The following is a 17,855-nucleotide window of genomic DNA, read 5'->3' on the forward strand; positions in this document are numbered from 1 at the left end:
GTCACCCATCTTCTCCTTCAGCTCGACAATGCAGATGATTATTTTTGTTCAAGTATTGTCATATTGTGCTCCTTGAAAAACAATGCTATCCCCCCCCCACCAAGCAGCCTGTATTTTTCTTGAGGTTACCTGTGGGGTTTGCTTTGTATTCCAAACTATTCCTCTGGCAGTTGTGGCTGCAATCTTTCTGGCTTCACCTAACCTTGGCATGAAGAGATCCCTGAATTTTCCACTTCTTAAGAGATTAAAAGCAGTACTGACCAGCATATTCAAGGCTTTGGATATCTTTTATATCCTTTTCCATCTTTATACAGTTCCATTATCTTGTTAGGCAGGTCTTTTGACAGTTCTTTTCTGCTCCCCATGGGCCAGTATCTAGTCTGCTCAGTGCATTCATGCGAGAGATGAAATTTATTGACAATTTATACACAGACACAGAGTGCAAAAGACAAAATACATCCAGTGAGTTGCATTTCCGCGGATAGAAACACTTTGATAATGAGAGAACTCAGAAAAATTGCCAGACTGGTTTATCCCAACAGAAAGGCTATAGTAAATCAAATAAACCTTTAAAAACCGTGGTGATAAGCAAATCATCTAAGAAGGCACATGTTGAACCATAAGACCATGATGAAGTTTCACTTCTGTCAACCAAGAACAGAAAGCTGAGGCTGCAGTCTCGCCAAAACAGGACCGTTGCAAAGACAAGCAAAAGTTGTCTCTGGTTAGCTCTTCTACCTAGCAGCAGCACTAGGGTTGTCATTTTGAATCCCAACCACGGCACTAACTTGCCTGGATTGGATGTTCTCTCTGTGCCTGCAATGGTTTCTTTTAGGGGTGCAACGGATCACGGAACACACTGTGATAACATTAGAAAAGGCAGCGGCTTCGGCCTAGCTCCGGAGCCGCGGCCTTTTCTAATGTTATGGCCGCGGCTCCGGAGCTAGGCCGAAGCCGTGGCCTTTCCCAACGATATGGCCGTGGCTTCAGCCTACCTCCGGAGCCGCGGCCATAACGCTAGGAAAGGCCGCGGCTTCGGCCTAGCTCCGGAGCCGCGGCCATAAAATTAGGAAAGGCCGCGGCTTCGGCCTAGCCCTGAAACCATGGCCATCTTAGTACACCCGGCCGCGGCCCTCCTCTGTTTACACCCACAGAGGAGGAGCCCGCACTCGTGCTACACACGCTGGGAGAGTCTGTATGACCTGAGGGGGGGGGGGGGGGAGTGGTCTGTCGGTACTACCTGTAGGGGTGGGTCTCTGTACCGAGAGGAGGGGGGGTGTCTGCACTGAGGGGGTACTATAGTTGGTGGGGGGGGGGGGTGAGATGTGCATATTACATTAGGTGGGGGGGGGAGATGTGGATATTACAGTGGGGGGAGAATTATTATTTTTTGCCGAAAAATGATCCGATCCGTGACTCCTGATCCGAGGAACGATCCGAACCGTGAGTTTTTTCATTTCCTTTTTGCACCCCTAGTTTCTTTCCTCCCACACTCCAAAAGACATGCTGTAGGTTAATTGGCTGCTGTCTAAATTGGCCCTTGTATGTTTAAGTATGAATGTGAGTTAAGGATCTTACACTGTTACCTTACTTGTGTGTGTGTTATACGCCGACAAATACGGTATAATATATATATATATATATATATATATATATATATATACACACACACATATATCACTGCATAAATTGACAGCACTATATCCGTACCAATAACAAAATAAATTTCATTTCATTAACATGACAAGAAGTTGTGTTCTTCAGGGGCCCTTTCAGTCAATTGGATGTGAATCCAGTAGAGCACCTTTTGGGATGTGTTAGAATGGGAGACACGCAGAATGAATGTGCAGCTGACAAATCTGAAGAAATTGTGTGATGCAACCTTGTCAACATGGACTGAAATCCCAATAGAATGTTTTAGGAAATCTATGCCACAAAAAACTGAGGGTATTTGAGAGCAGAGGCACTACCCACATTTAGTATAGTGTTGCTATAAAATTGCTCAGGGAGTGTATGATGAGTATGCGGACCACAAGTAGCTTTCTGGCAGTGACATGCTGACGAAATTTGGCAAACGTACAGGCACATATTGAGCTTATTTGATACCCCACCAGGAAATTTGTTGAGAAAACCCCACTACAGATATGATGCCAATAATGAAATATGGGTTTCAGTATGTTTTTTCATGCAGGCAAGTTTCACACTTTTTATCATCAGACATTGTACAAGAGCAGTTTAGTGATGATAGGTCTTTGAATTCTGCAAATTCTATTTGCACATATCTATAAAGAAGACCTCATTATTGGTTTTACCAATGGTAACCCTTCTGTCACACTTACGACAGTGCACATGTGGCAGCCTTCAGCACTTTCAGATGATGCCTTACAGCAGAGCCAGGCTCCACTAATGAAAGCAGAGGAGTGATACTTGCTGAGTCTCCGCTGATTGCGTCGGCTTATTCTACTGAGCACCTCTATCCATTCATTAAGCTCTACACAGTTGTTGGCCTGGATATAAAGGGGCTTCTCTCCATAGATCACCTGAAACATCTGTCGATAAAAACACAGGATAAAATGTGCTTCCAATGATCCAGTGCACACACAGAAGATGACACAGGCACTGTACTATCAAAATATCACAACACAGAGTGGACCAGGATCATAATACCGATTTAAAAGCACAAAGCGTATTCTCTGCACACAGGTAAAGGCAAAACATAAATGGCACTAAAATTATATTGTGGGGCAATACCTATACCAACGTCAAACAAAAGCAAGGACAAAAAACATAGCACATAGTGAGTATAGAAAAGAATCATCCTCCTATAAAATAATCACATTCTGTTGCTTTGCAGCCTGAAATGAAGACAGACACAGTTTTTGTTTTATCCGGATGCATTTACTCAGTGCAACTTATAGCATCCAAGTAAAAAATAACTCCAACATGTCAGAATTTTTTTTAAATAAGCTCAAAAACAGAATCACAGAGTTAGAAAAGGGATCACCCCCTCCTAAAATAACTTGCAAATTCACTCTGGTGTAGCAATCACCTTTGCAATGGCACACAAAGCCATTTGGCTTTCAAGTGATCAGCTGTGATCATTTTGATTCATGCTGTGACCAGCATGAAAAGAGTTTTCCTGGAGCATTTCAGTCCCTGGTGTGCAACTGAAGCAAACTATGGGTGGCAATGCACACTCAAAAAACTTCTGGATAAACTTGTGAACAGGCACAAAAAAAATACAAGAAACAAAGGCTTTATCAATGCCTAGAAGCACAGTGAAGTCTATTAGAAAGTGGAAGTATTTGGTACAACACACAACCTCACTGAATCAGGACGTCACTCCAAACTGGTCAGAGAGGCTACAAGAGGCCTAGGCAACTCTGAAGCAGTTGCAGGAATTTATAACAAAGAGTGGTCATTGTGTGCGCATGTGATAACAATATCACAAATTCTCCAAACATGTGGCTTGAATGGGAGGGTTGCAAGAAAAAAAAGCCACTCTTCAAGAAAGGCCCCATTGCAGTCACGACTGAGCTTTGCCTCAACGCACCTTGAAGATTCAGAGGCCGCATAGAAAAAAAATGTGTTATGATCAGATGAACCTAAAATGGAATTATTTGGGCCTCAACATCAAACATATTGTCTAGCGGCAATACAGTACAACTCCACATCCGAATACCGAATATACTTGAGTATAAGCCAAGTTTTTTCAGCACATTTTGTGTGCTGAAAATGCCCCCCTCAGCTTATACTCGAGTCAACTTTTTTACGCCTGATCTTCTGGACTTTGGGGACCCGGTACCGGCCAGTCATAGGTCCCCTGGACACATGTAGCCCCAGTTCACCTCTACAAGTGTGCAAAGTTTGCTGTCTGGGGGACCTATGGCCGGGGAGCACCGCTTTTTCAAAGCTGGGCACCCCTTCTATATACTTCCCCATATTTAACATGTCTAGTCATGGGACACAGTGAGGCATGGGCACAGTGAGGCATGCAGATGGACACCCTAGGCTATACTCGAGTCAATAAGTTTTCCCCGTTTTTTGTGGTAAAATTAGGTGCCTCGGCTTATATTTTGGGTCGGCTTATACGAGTATATACGGTAACACTCTTCCTACAGTAAAACATGGGGTGGTTATGTCCTGGTATGGGGGCGTTTCTCTGCAGCAGGGGACTAGAGCACTTGTCCTAGTCAGAATCCATACTTAAACCCATTGAAAAATCTTCAAAATTAAAGACTGCATTCCACAAACAGTCACCATCAAATTAACTGAGCAGTTCTGCAAAGAAGAGTGGCAAATATTTCAAAGTCTAGATGTGAAAAGTTAGTAGAGGATATTCCAGGAGACTAAAGGTTGTAAATTAAAACAAAAGATGGTTCAACAAAATACTGACACAAGGAGGTAATCCTTTTTACACATCAGTGATTCCATTTTTGAAATTTGTTTCTGACATGTTGGTGTTCTACGTTTCGATTGGATGTCAATAAGCTGCACTGAGTAAATACAGCTGATAAAACAAAAACTGTCTGCCTTCATTTCAGGCGGCAAAGCCACAAAAATGTGATTTTAAGGGGGGGGGGGGGGGTGATTATTTTCTATACCCACGTACAGCCCATTGGTTATTTAACTGGATTTATACAAGAACACTTCCTTATTGTATTCATATTTTACCAACAGCGGCCTATAGTTAACATAGAACAAATTAAATACAAATAAATAAAAAAAAAGTGCTGTTTAATACTAAAAATCTGAGGCTTAACTCAGCGGATAATATTTAAAGCCATGCATGTATGTTTTACCAATATTCATAAAACTGAGTTGTACAGATTGTAAGGAGAGTCACGACTGTCTTTATCCTCTTGCGATATACCTTATAATTTATTTTAAGTGTCATAAGTTCTTGTGTGGACTGTCCATGGCAAATGCTTCCCTACATTTCTAACCTACATCAGAGAAAAAAAACCCCACAACAAACGGAGATCTGTATCAGCAAATACATTTTTCCCCAGGCTTGATCACTTGCCTTTTCATTTTGGCACAGATCCTTTAATACCATTGTTTGCATATGTTCGCGAGTACCCAGAATCTTAATTTTTGTCCTTTTTTATTATACTTCAACCATTTGACTGCATACTATTCTGTTATTACAGATACCCTATGGCATCTGCCCCTGTGGAAGTGTTTTTTACACAAAATGTGTCAGTCATCAAGGATGTAGCTTTATACCAGGGATATGCAATTAGCGGACCTCCAGCTGTTGCAGAACTACAAGTTCCATGAGGCATAGCAAGGCTCTGACAGCCACAAGCATGACACCCAGAGGCAGAGGCATGATGGGACTTGTAGTTTTGCAACAACTGGAGGTCCGCTAATTGCTTATTTCTTGCTTTATACCAAAATAGGATTCTATTCAGATATATTCAATCATTTTTGATTCAATTTTACATCTATTTCTCATTAGTTTGCTCTGTGCTGCCCAGTCTATATGGGTACAATATTATCCTTAGCATTTTATTGCATTATCTTGTGCTAATGACCTGTTATGTTCATGCTTCAATGTTGGTTTTTACTATGTGCGGGTGTACATGCCACCCACAAACATGTGTTACTATGTGCAGTTGCACATGCCACCTTCATACATGTGATACATATTTTGCACCTATGCAAATAAAATGTGTTTATTTTGTACCCAACCCCAATCAGTCAGCTGCTTCATTTAAAGTCCCAAAGTTCCCCCTTTTTTATTACCAGATCCTTTAATAAAGCTAGCAATGTCTTACAAAAAAAAAAAAAGTGATTAGGTTAGGTACTTACATTGTTCTTATTAAAGGCATTTTCATCCAGCTTCTCCACAGCCAATATATTTTTAATAGGTATACGAAACATTGGTTCTTTATCTGGCAAAAACAAAATGGTTTACTTGATTAGTGCCAAAAGCAAAATAATATATATCCAGTTCTTTTACACAAGGTAACAGAACCAATGCAGCAAACTACTTCTGGAGCCGTCTGCATGCCCTTTAATAAAAGTAAAATACGGTAATCAGTTTATCACATAGGTTACTTGACTAGTATAACTTTTATAGGATATACACAGAGGAACACATGAGATAAACCATACCAAGAATATACTGCTATGGTCACAGGATTAAAACGGAGGGCCACCCTAAAAAAAGCAAAAAAAAAAAAAAAGCCAAAAAGGCTACAAAAAATAAATAAGTTAGATCTCTCTCTCTCTCTCTAATATGTATATATAAGAAAGAGGGGGTGTAGTGGCGCTTGCAGTAAATAAATAAATAAAATAGACAAGAAACGCACAGCAACGTGTGATAATGTCCAAAAAAATTTGTTCCACTCCAAATTCCAAAGCCCTCAATGACTTAAGATGTGAAGGAGGGGATGTGTGAAGATAATGAGATCCAAACAATATTTATGACTCAATGTCTAGAGTTCATACACAATCATATATGATGAAGCAAAATGTGGATAATTGCATTTGTATGAGTGAATCCATGTAACCACAAATAAACGTAGTAAAAGGGTGAACCCAAATGACAGTACGTGCACTATAATACTATAATAATAGGCAAAAAAAAAAAAAAAAATGCACAGCAACGTGTGATAATGTCCAAAAAAATGTGTTCCACTCCAAATTCCTCTATAAACTCCTCTCACATCAATGACTATGATGTGAAGGAGGGATTGTGTGAAGATAATGAGATCCAAACAATATTTATGACTCAAAGTCTTGAGTTCATACACAATCATATATGATGAAGCAAAATGTGGATAATTGCATCTGTAAGAGTGAATCCATGCAACCACAAATAAACGTAGTAAAATGGTGAACCCAAATGACAGTACGTGCACTATAAAGTCTGTGCCTAAAAATATATAAATATATAATAAATAAATAATGTTCCAGTTAAGTGCACTAATTAAATGTGCCAAATAAATAAATAATGTTCCAGTAATCAAAGTGTCCCAAAAAAATTCCCATGCAAAAAACAGGATATTTGTATCACAGTGAACGTGGAATAAATAATAAAGTGCTTGATGCAAAAATTCCCAAAAAGTGCAATAGTGCTAGGTTAGAGGATGATGCTGCAATCCAATGCACGATCCATTCCGTGTAGTAGTGCAGAATCAGAAGGTAAATACTAGCCTCTCACCTCATGAAAGGCTAATTAGAGCCTTTAGGTAATATGAAGGTCAGCAGGGGATAGCTCTGGATCCAGGGCAGCCCAGGTAATTTTCATCACATAAGGTCCCAGGTAATTTTCATCACATAAGGTCCCAGCCGCTCTCAATAAAGCATAAGGCAAAACTCCATAGTGTAGTAGGTAGGAATAACATTTAATAACACATAGTATCACTTACAGTTAAAATCTTTGAACACCAGCAGCAACAGCAAACGGTTCACAGACAAACGAAATGACAGACAGCTAATCTCCGCTCTCGGCCGCAAGCGGAAATAACGTCACCGACGGCACTTCTCCAAACACCTGACGCGTTGCGTGGCTGAACTACGCCACTTAATCGTAGGTAAGGAGTGCCGTAGGTGAATGGTGACTTATAAAGGGGCTATGATTGGTGCTAATTTTGTGCAGCTGCAGACACTTTCAAACGCCAACCAAGATTCCAAGCTTCAAAACAGATTTTTTCACATCAAGTTAGAGTACTGACATAGTTAGGATCAAGATGCAAGGTTCATAATACTATTATTAATATCAACAATACAAGTCCGTTTTGCTCCCTCTTGTGGTGGAAGGTGGTATTGCTCATAATGCAAGAAGCAAAGAAAAAAAAAAAAAAAATATCTGTGGGACAAACCATGCTCTAGCCCCCTCCTGTGGAGGAAACATGCAATCAATGATAATAATTTGCTGACAACTAAGTGCCACTCTCCCCATAATTAATAAGGGAAATGCATGAAAATAAGACCCCAGATAATATGCGATAAAAATTGTAAAGGTCTATGTAATAAAAACAAGGTAATTAAAAGAAGTAAAAAGACTAAAAATTGCTTAAAACTACTTAAAATTCCTAGAATAAGAGGGCAATGCTAAAATGTGGCAAGGACCATGAATGAAATCTAAAAATTGGAAATAAAACAGTTCAGATCAAATTCTATGTTGTGTCCATTGGGGGTCAAAGTACACAATTCATGGATCCATCGAGATTCAGCTTGGCTAATTTTTTTCACTTTATCACCCCTCCAATGGGGTTTATACTTCTCAATGCCCCATACTTTTAAAGAGGAGGGGTCTTTGTTATGACATTGCTCATAGTGACGAGATAAATGGTTTTCCAAAACACAGCCTATCTCGTCACTATGAGCAATGTCATAACAAAGACCCCTCCTCTTTAAAAGTATGGGGCATATCGCCCCTCCCACCATTGGAGGGGTGATAACAAAGTGAAAAAAATTAGCCAAGCTGAATCTCGATGGATCCATGAATTGTGTACTTTGACCCCCAATGGACACAACATAGAATTTGATCTGAACTGTTTTATTTCCACTTTTTAGATTTCATTCATGGTCCTTGCCACATTTTAGCATTGCCCTCTTATTCTAGGAATTTTAAGTAGTTTTAAGCAATTTTTAGTCTTTTTACTTCTTTTAATTACCTTGTTTTTATTACATAGACCTTTACAATTTTTATCGCATATTATCTGGGGTCTTATTTTCATGCATTTCCCTTATTAATTATGGGGAGAGTGGCACTTAGTTGTCAGCAAATTATTATCATTGATTGCATGTTTCCTCCACAGGAGGGGGCTAGAGCATGCTTTGTCCCACAGATATATATTTTTTTTTTTTCTTTGCTTCTTGCATTATGAGCAATACCACCTTCCACCACAAGAGGGAGCAAAACGGACTTGTATTGTTGATATTAATAATAGTATTATGAACCTTGCATCTTGATCCTAACTATGTCAGTACTCTAACTTGATGTGAAAAAATCTGTTTTGAAGCTTGGAATGTTGGTTGGCGTTTGTGAAAGTGTCTGCAGCTGCACAAAATTAGCACCAATCATAGCCCCTTTATAAGTCACCATTCACCTACGGCACTCCTTACCTACGATTAAGTGGCGTAGTTCAGCCACGCAACGCGTCAGGTGTTTGGAGAAGTGCCGTCGGTGACGTTATTTCCGCTCGCGGCCGAGAGCGGAGATTAGCTGTCTGTCATTTTGTTTGTCTGTGAACCGTTTGCTGTTGCTGCTGGTGTTCAAAGATTTTAACTGTAAGTGATACTATGTGTTATTAAATGTTATTCCTACCTACTACACTATGGAGTTTTGCCTTATGCTTTATTGAGAGCGGCTGGGACCTTATGTGATGAAAATTACCTGGGACCTTATGTGATGAAAATTACCTGGGCTGCCCTGGATCCAGAGCTATCCCCTGCTGACCTTCATATTACCTAAAGGCTCTAATTAGCCTTTCATGAGGTGAGAGGCTAGTATTTACCTTCTGATTCTGCACTACTACACGGAATGGATCGTGCATTGGATTGCAGCATCATCCTCTAACCTAGCACTATTGCACTTTTTGGGAATTTTTGCATCAAGCACTTTATTATTTATTCCACGTTCACTGTGATACAAATATCCTGTTTTTTGCATGGGAATTTTTTTGGGACACTTTGATTACTGGAACATTATTTATTTATTTGGCACATTTAATTAGTGCACTTAACTGGAACATTATTTATTTATTTATTATATATTTATATATTTTGAGGCACAGACTTTATAGTGCACGTACTGTCATTTGGGTTCACCATTTTACTACGTTTATTTGTGGTTGCATGGATTCACTCTTACAGATGCAATTATCCACATTTTGCTTCATCATATATGATTGTGTATGAACTCAAGACTTTGAGTCATAAATATTGTTTGGATCTCCTTATCTTCACACAATCCCTCCTTCACATCATAGTCATTGATGTGAGAGGAGTTTATAGAGGAATTTGGAGTGGAACACATTTTTTTGGACATTATCACACGTTGCTGTGCATTTTTTTTTTTTTGCCTATTATTATAGTATTATAGTGCACGTACTGTCATTTGGGTTCACTCTTTTACTACGTTTATTTGTGGTTACATGGATTCACTCATACAAATGCAATTATCCACATTTTGCTTCATCATATATGATTGTGTATGAACTCTAGACATTGAGTCATAAATATTGTTTGGATCTCATTATCTTCACACATCCCCTCCTTCACATCTTAAGTCATTGATGCGAGAGGATTTTAAAGAGGAATTTGGAGTGGAACACATTTTTTTGGACATTATCACACGTTGCTGTGCGTTTCTTGTCTATTTTATTTATTTATTTACTGCAAGCGCCACTACACCCCCTCTTTCTTATATGCTGATTGGTGCGTGAGCACTTTCATGTAGTGGCTGCTGCATATATTTGTTTATTTATTTATACACTTTGTTTATTAGTTAGGTTACCCTAGGTTAGTTGTGGTTTTGCGCATTGGTTCCCCCCCTTATATATATATATATATATATATATATATATATATATATATATACATATACACATATATATATATATATATATATATATATATCTTACCCGAAGTGGCTGTTACTAGGCGATTCCTAATCTGCCACTTCCTTGTCCGCAGTAGGTCTTCTTTCTTCTCCTCGTCTCACTGCCTGCTGGGAAATGGGGGAGCGGTGTCTTCTGGGATTTTGTGTGTCCCAGGAGACATCCGCCCATTCACATAGCGTCGAGCGGCTCGCGCATGCGCAATAGGGAATCGGGCAGTAAGCCGCAACGCTTCACTTCCCGATTCCCTCACTGAGGATGGCAGCAGGGCAGCTGAGACCCAAGCAATTCAGCGCTTGTAGCTGCGGACTTTTAATTTTTTTTAATATACTAGTATTGCGCTGCGAAGCCATAAAGATCCCCAATGTGTCAGAAAAATTAATTTCAAAGTGTTGAAAAGCAGCAATGGTCCAGCTCTGCAAATGCATAAACCATTCCCTTGTCGACTTCTGGAGGGATAACCCTTCTATATTTTCTGGATAAAAAAGTGACAGGGTCTTTTAAGAGAACCTGTTGGAACAGATATAGGAGCTGCTACTGACTTGTTTTTGAATATGCACGATTTGGTCTTTCCTTCTTATTATCCTTGTTTTATTACTTAGTGATTCAATGAACAAGCAAGCATCAGTGCAAAACTAGAATGCTTTTCTTACACCAGAAGTGTTTCAGCACCAGGAATAGCTGAAAGATTAAAGCAAAGATCTCTAGATAACAGATGCATTTTTATACTTAATTGTCCAACTATCCTGAGTACAGGCTGCCATCGTAAACGCTCTTACTCCCTCTATTGCAGCAATATTAACTGTGCAGTCCTGCTTGAAACTGCATAACCTTTCTAGCAAATGCATCTCTGCCAACTGCTCTTCCTAGTAACCACGCACACCCAAGAACTCATTAAATCCAATTTGCGAGAATATTTCCGGTGTTCAGAAACAGACTGCACTGCGGTTGTGCAATTTAGTACACGTTAACTGAAAGTGAACTTGCATTTAAGTTTACAAATGGGGGAATCTTGAGGGTCGTTTTGACAAAGCTTTATTTAAAAACTGTAAGGATACCACTATAGGAGCTGCCATATCCATTCTGGTTTTTAAATAGTGTAGGCGTCATGAGGAATATGATGGAATTGCCCACTGGATTCTTACACTTCAGATGATACAGAATCAGGACTTTCCATATGAAATTATTGACAATGTGCAAATGTTGTAACTGCCACATTGTAAATCAAGTGATAAAATACCTCTTTGGAAGTTTTTCATATTTTATTGCCGTAGAACATTGAATCACAAGGGTTTGAAGGTATACCTAAACCCACCTGAAAGGCAATCATTCCATCAGATGACTTATTGATCATGATTTTGATTACATGAATTGATGATATTTAGTTGATGTACAAATATACTGATGTAGTTTGCATACTTATGTAAGAATATATGTGATTTTTTTCTAAATGTAGTGGCATTCTGTGCAATACTTCACAAGTCTCCTGAGGAAACCATTTGAATGGTGAGCTGAAATGACTGTACACACACTGACCGCATGAATTGTTTAATGATGGGTTTAAAAAGGTTTTTAATTATTGAATATTTACAAGAACATTTTGTGATTTTAGGAATAAAATGTTGGTACTTTAAAAAATCCCATCCTTGTGTGTCTAAATATGTTTTATATTCTGGGCTGTGGTACATTAATCCTCAGATCTTTGACTGATAAGCTGACCTACATTTTTTTTTGTTCTTTTCCTCAGTCCATTGAGGATAAAGATCAGGAAACAGAGAGCATCTGTCCCCCACAAGAACACAGAAAGTAAAAAAAACAAAAACAAACACCATTAACCCCTCCCTAATTTACCATGAACTTCGTAAAAAAGTTTGAGCTTTGGATACACTTGTTTTTGGTTACTGATCAATACAAACAGGCTAATTTTAAATGCAACAAGAGATCTGCAAGGTGTTTAAAAAGGTGTTGTATACCCTCGTGTTCTTTCACCTTAATGCATCCTATGCATTAAGGTGAAAAAACTTCTGACACTGACCAGGGCCCTAGGTCCCCCCGTTTTACTCACCTTAGCCTGTTCGTTCCCTGGGGGGAGACGCGCTCTTCCTCTCTGCCCGTTGCCTCGGCTTTTGATTGGATAGATTGATAGCAGCACAGTCATTGGCTCCAGCTGCTGGCAATCTAATCCAATGGCGTTGGCGCGGGGGGCAGGGCAGAGTCCTGCATTCTGCGTAAATGTACACAGATGCAGGACTTAGGAGCTCGCCGCACGAGTGTCCACCTTAGGAGAGCCTTCTCCAACGTGTACACTCGATGCTGGGAGGAGCTACCAGCATCGCTGGGGGACCACAGAAGTTGAGGATCGGGGGCCACTCTGGAAAACGAACAGCACAGTGGAGGCAAGCACAACATTTTTGTTATTTTTATTTTTTAAGGAGGGGTTTACAGCCTCTTTAAGAAATCCACTGGGTTCATTCTTCTTTGGCAAAATAGAACAGGTGAATGCTTGTTATAGGAATTGTAAGCTGTCATAGGTGGCCAGCTTGTGGACCCTTACAGTGACGTCACATTTACCTTTCTGCTTGTGGTATGAAAATTCTCGACTTGTAAGTGAAAACCAGCGTTTCTTAAAATTCTTCTTTCCAATACGTGTTCGACCTTGGGCACGTTTATACATCTCTCTGTAGAGAAAAAAAAAAAAAAAAAAAAAGATTGTTTGCTAACCAAGTGGTCAATTACTGTTCTAAAGGGTACCAGCTTTCTGTTTACCAAATTGAAGCCACAAATTCATTTCTTTCCTTACCCATCTTTTAGAATGACAGACTCACTCACGCCGCTCGGCTCTTTACTTTCAGTTGATGATATTTCCTCTAAAAACTGGACAGGAAGAGAAGTTTTACAATGATGACTTTATTAAAGCAAGGCTTCAGTCTGCAGCAAACATGCACAGCCACTCATCTAGCATCAGAATGGCTTTTGTGCCCGCATAACCCTTCAGTTTCAAAAGTCTGTCCAAGACCTTACGGATTAGCTTTAGCATGGGGTAATTTATGTCTAATTCCCCTCCTCTAGAGCAAGGGTCTCCAAACTTTCTAAACAAAGTAGCAGTTTACGGTCCTTCAGACTTTAGGGGGGCTGGAGTGGCCATTGTGAGTAGAAGCAGCAGGGGGAGTAAAAAAAAACAACAGTGTCTGTAGTCAGCTGAAGGAGAAATGGTGCCCCATCATTGGTATTAGTGGAAGAAGTAGTGCTTCATCATTGGAATTATTGGGAAGGAGTAGTGCCCCATCATTGTTGTCAGTGGGAGGTATGGTTCCCCACGGTTGGTGTCAGTGGAAGAAATAGTGCCTCCTTGTTGGTGGCAATGGGAGGGGGGGGGGGGGGAATAGTGTCCTAAGGGCTGATAAAGACAAGCAAAGAATTTTATTATATATTATTGTATTTGTCCCACGGGCCGTAGCTTAGCGACCACAGCCCTAGACTATTATCATTCTCTTGTAGACCGACTGCACAATTATTTAGCCTACATTATACAGAATTGATTGGGGGGGGGGGGGAGGAAATATATTCAAAACAGTGTGCATATTCCAACATATTAAACTTAAGATTACATAAGATATTAAAAATTCTAACACCACTAAAGACGAATGTCATTTGTATTAGAATCTTAAAAAAAAAAAAAAAAAGGATGGACGATGAATAGGAAGTAAAAATTGATCACATTAATCTGATCTTCCAAGTAAATCTCCTAAGTGAATTTAGACATTTGATGTTCCTCAGAGCTAGATAACCAGCAGATATCTGGGAGTAGGGAAAGGGGGGTGGCTGGCTTCAGAAACACTTTATATGACCGATTAGGACTATTATCCACTTAAGACCCGGTCCTTTAGGCAGCTAAAGGACGCGGCCAGTTTTTGCGATTTGGCACTGCGTCGTTTTAACTGACAATTGCGCAGTTGTGCGACGTGGCTCCCAAACAAAATTGGTGTCCTTTTTTTCCCCACAAATAGAGCTTTCTTTTGGTGGTATTTGATCACCTCTGCGGTTTTTATTTTTTGCACTATAAACAAAAATAGAGCGACAATTTTGAAATAAATTCAATATTTTTAACTTTTTGCTATAATAAATATCCCCCAAAAATATATATAAAAAAAATTTTTTTCCTCAGTTTAGGCCAATACGTATTCTTCTACCCATTTTTGGTAAAAAAAACAAAAAAAAACGCAATAAGCGTTTATCGGTTGCTTTGCGCAAAATTTATAGAGTTTACAAAATAGGGGATGGTTTTATTGTATTTTTATTATTTTTTTTTTTTTTTACTACTAATGGCGGTGTTCAGCTAATTTTTTTCGGGTTCGCGAGTCCCGCGGTCACGGAGCTTCGAACCGGGTCGCGCGCACGCGACCCCACGGCTGGGCTTAAAGGGCAACGTACACGTACGTTGATGTGCCCAGCCGTGCCATTCTGTCGACGTATATCGGCGTGAAGGGGTCCTTAAGTGGTTAAAGTAAATTTCACCATCTTTCAGCTCTCCCAGGAGTCCCCTGGTTCTAAAAGTGTAACCACAGGTCACAAACACCAATTAACTGGAAGACTCAGTGGAAAGGCAGCAAAGGGAAGAAGAAATGTACCTGCACAGCTCTGCATGGCCGATAAGATGTAGAACATTGGTTCTCAACCTGGGGGCCGAATGATGATTTGCCAGGGGTCACCGAATCCTGGGCTGTTCCTGAAGCCCACACCACTCTCCCAGCCTTTTTGGGGCCACCAAGCAGGGCTATCACTAGAGCCTGTGGCCGCCCAGCTGTTCCTGGAGCCTGCAGCTGCCCACTCAGCCTCTTCACAGGCACCCATTCAGTTCACAGCAGGGCTGTGGGGCAGAGACTATAGGTCAGCTGACTGGTGAGGAATGTGAAGTGGGAGGGGCTCAAGGAGACCCCATCTACTGATTTCGGCATAGGTGTCACCGCTACGAGACACCACAAAGTTGGAGACACAGTGAAGCCGGAGACACAGTGAGCAACACTACCAGTGATTAGAGTTGCCATTAAAAGGACTCAGGTAGTGCTAAATGTCTGTGTGTTAGGGGCACAAATTACTTGTCTTGCCTTCGGTGCTGACAACCCCCAGCTACGAAAATAATTTTACTGTTAGGGGTCCCCACAACTTGGGAAATTTTATCAAGGGGTCACAGCACTAGAAGGTTGAGAGCCACTGATGTAGAATAAGGGCACTCACAAATTTCTCTTATGCAGGGCCATTTTCACCACACACATTCTCTTTACACATACAGATGCTTTCTATGTATGCTTTCACAGGGTAGGGACATGCTCACTGGATTCTCCCACACAAAGCAGCGACACTCTGTAGGCTGGCTTTCTTGCTCTTTCTTCTGTTATTTTAGCTTTCATCGCAGGGCAGATATAGCAGTGAGCTGAACCCAATTCATAGCCAGTTTAAGCAACAAAAAAAACTGCTCAGGTCAGAGCTGCTGTACTCACAATCCGATGTTAGTACATCGATCTCCCCTTGTGTTCTGAGAGGGGGATGGGCCCCCTGCCAGAACACACCAGCCGGCGCTCTCAGCCATTGGCTGTGAGTGCCAATTGTGAGCCAGTTGGAAAAGACCTTTTTCGACCGCCTTCTGTCGGATCGGCTGCAGTACACACAGGCCGAATGTCAGCCGGTTTCTATTAAACCGGACGATGGAAGCAGACATGCGATAATGTTCAGCAGGTATACCCATCCCTTCATTAAAATTGGATTTGAGAGATCCAACTAAAAGCTTTATAAAACATTTATTTAGGTCCTACTTATTTATCCAACAAAATGTGTTTTTAGTAGAAAAAAAATGGACAAGCATTTACTTTTCATAAGCAACGCAGATCTAAAAGTACGGTAAGTAAATTGGTAAACACCTTCTGACTTTCCTAAATTAGTTTTTCACTTCTAATAACCTAATTGGCTGTGCCAGTAATCACATTTCCAAGAACAGCACCCTATGCTTAGCAACTGGCCTGGCTATAGGAATATGACTTTCTAGTGCCACTGTGATCTAAGGTCTCAGCTTTGCATGTAGAAATCTTTACCTGCCCTTGTAACGCAGATCTACAATATGCCCCAAGTGGTATTTTATAGGAACTAGATTTATTGTATGCAGTCATCAAATGTTTAATGAAGCTACACTTGGGACACTGCCAGTTCTAAGGAACATAACCCATATTGGGTGCATTTGACTGTAACCACCCAAAAATATGAACTGGGAATTCCCAATATAGTCAAGATCAACAAACCTTTTTAGCATCAGCTGTGTAAGTTTCTTCCTCAAACATCTTGTAGAAATCACACATAAACGGCTCTTTGAAGCTAGACTGAATAGACAGAGCAGATGATTATTTATGGGAAGTTATAAATCATGTTCGCAAGACAGACCATGCCAATACAAAAAAAAACTTACAGTTTTGCTTTTTGCCAAATTGCCTACACTCCCAAGAGTCTGGATGGTTTTGGAAATGAGAGTCAAAATACGTGATGTTGCTGCATCCTGAAATGAGAGAACGGTGCAACATGTTACCCCATTTAATGGCACTAATCTCAGTAAATTAAGCTATGACTGAATTTTCACAATCTCTTCTGGGGTAGAACACCTCCAAACCACATAATGATTTCTCAAGGTATGTTAATAGTAACACAAAGGGGGGGTTGTAAAGTTCTGGGCCCGACCTCCTTCCCAATATGCAACACCAGTTTTGTTATTATAGTTGTAAAAGAGTGACATTTCATATATTATGCCAATTTGGAGGATTGGAGCTCTATTTTCTCAATTGTTGCAGGTAATTGAATGAACCATGGCAAAGAAGGTGGTGGAATTTACAGTGAACAAATGGTGTGCAAACTTTCAGCGTGGCAGATTTTCAACAGAAGATGCTGCAAGATCTGGAAGGCCCATCCCATCGTAATCTTCTGAAAATGTTGATCGTGAGCATGACACGATTTTGTAAAATCAAGAAATCTCAAATCAAAAAATTGCTGAGGCTCTACAGACATCCAAGGAACATGTGGGATTCATGATCATGTGGTTATACAGTACACAACCTTTCATCCAAGTGGGTACCAAAATGTTTGAATGCTGACCAAAAACATGAGAGTTAAAAGCAACAAAGTTTATTTTGCAGCATTTTGAGGAATTAAGTGATAATTTTTTAGAACGATTAGTCACTGTTGAAACACGGTTGCACCACTATGACCCTGACACCAAATAACAGTCTTTAAAGTGGT

At 40.2% G+C, this 17,855-nt stretch overlaps 1 protein-coding gene across 2 annotated transcripts in view; it reads right to left on the reverse strand.

Moving 5' to 3' along the window:
- The window catches only part of RASA2 (RAS p21 protein activator 2), a 158,062-nt gene that overhangs the window by 16,307 nt on the left and 123,900 nt on the right, over positions 1 to 17,855 (reverse strand). For both annotated transcript variants that reach the window (XM_040348803.1, XM_040348804.1), the window contains 6 exons: positions 17,035 to 17,121; positions 16,871 to 16,948; positions 13,381 to 13,454; positions 13,152 to 13,258; positions 5,818 to 5,900; positions 2,341 to 2,549 (listed from right to left, as the gene is read on the reverse strand). In XM_040348803.1, the coding sequence (XP_040204737.1) occupies positions 2,341 to 2,549; positions 5,818 to 5,900; positions 13,152 to 13,258; positions 13,381 to 13,454; positions 16,871 to 16,948; positions 17,035 to 17,121 (638 nt within the window). The remainder of the gene's footprint in view (positions 1 to 2,340; positions 2,550 to 5,817; positions 5,901 to 13,151; positions 13,259 to 13,380; positions 13,455 to 16,870; positions 16,949 to 17,034; positions 17,122 to 17,855) is intronic.

This window comes from Rana temporaria, chromosome 4 (assembly GCF_905171775.1).
Source record: "Rana temporaria chromosome 4, aRanTem1.1, whole genome shotgun sequence".
NCBI classification, from domain to species: Eukaryota; Metazoa; Chordata; class Amphibia; order Anura; family Ranidae; genus Rana; species Rana temporaria.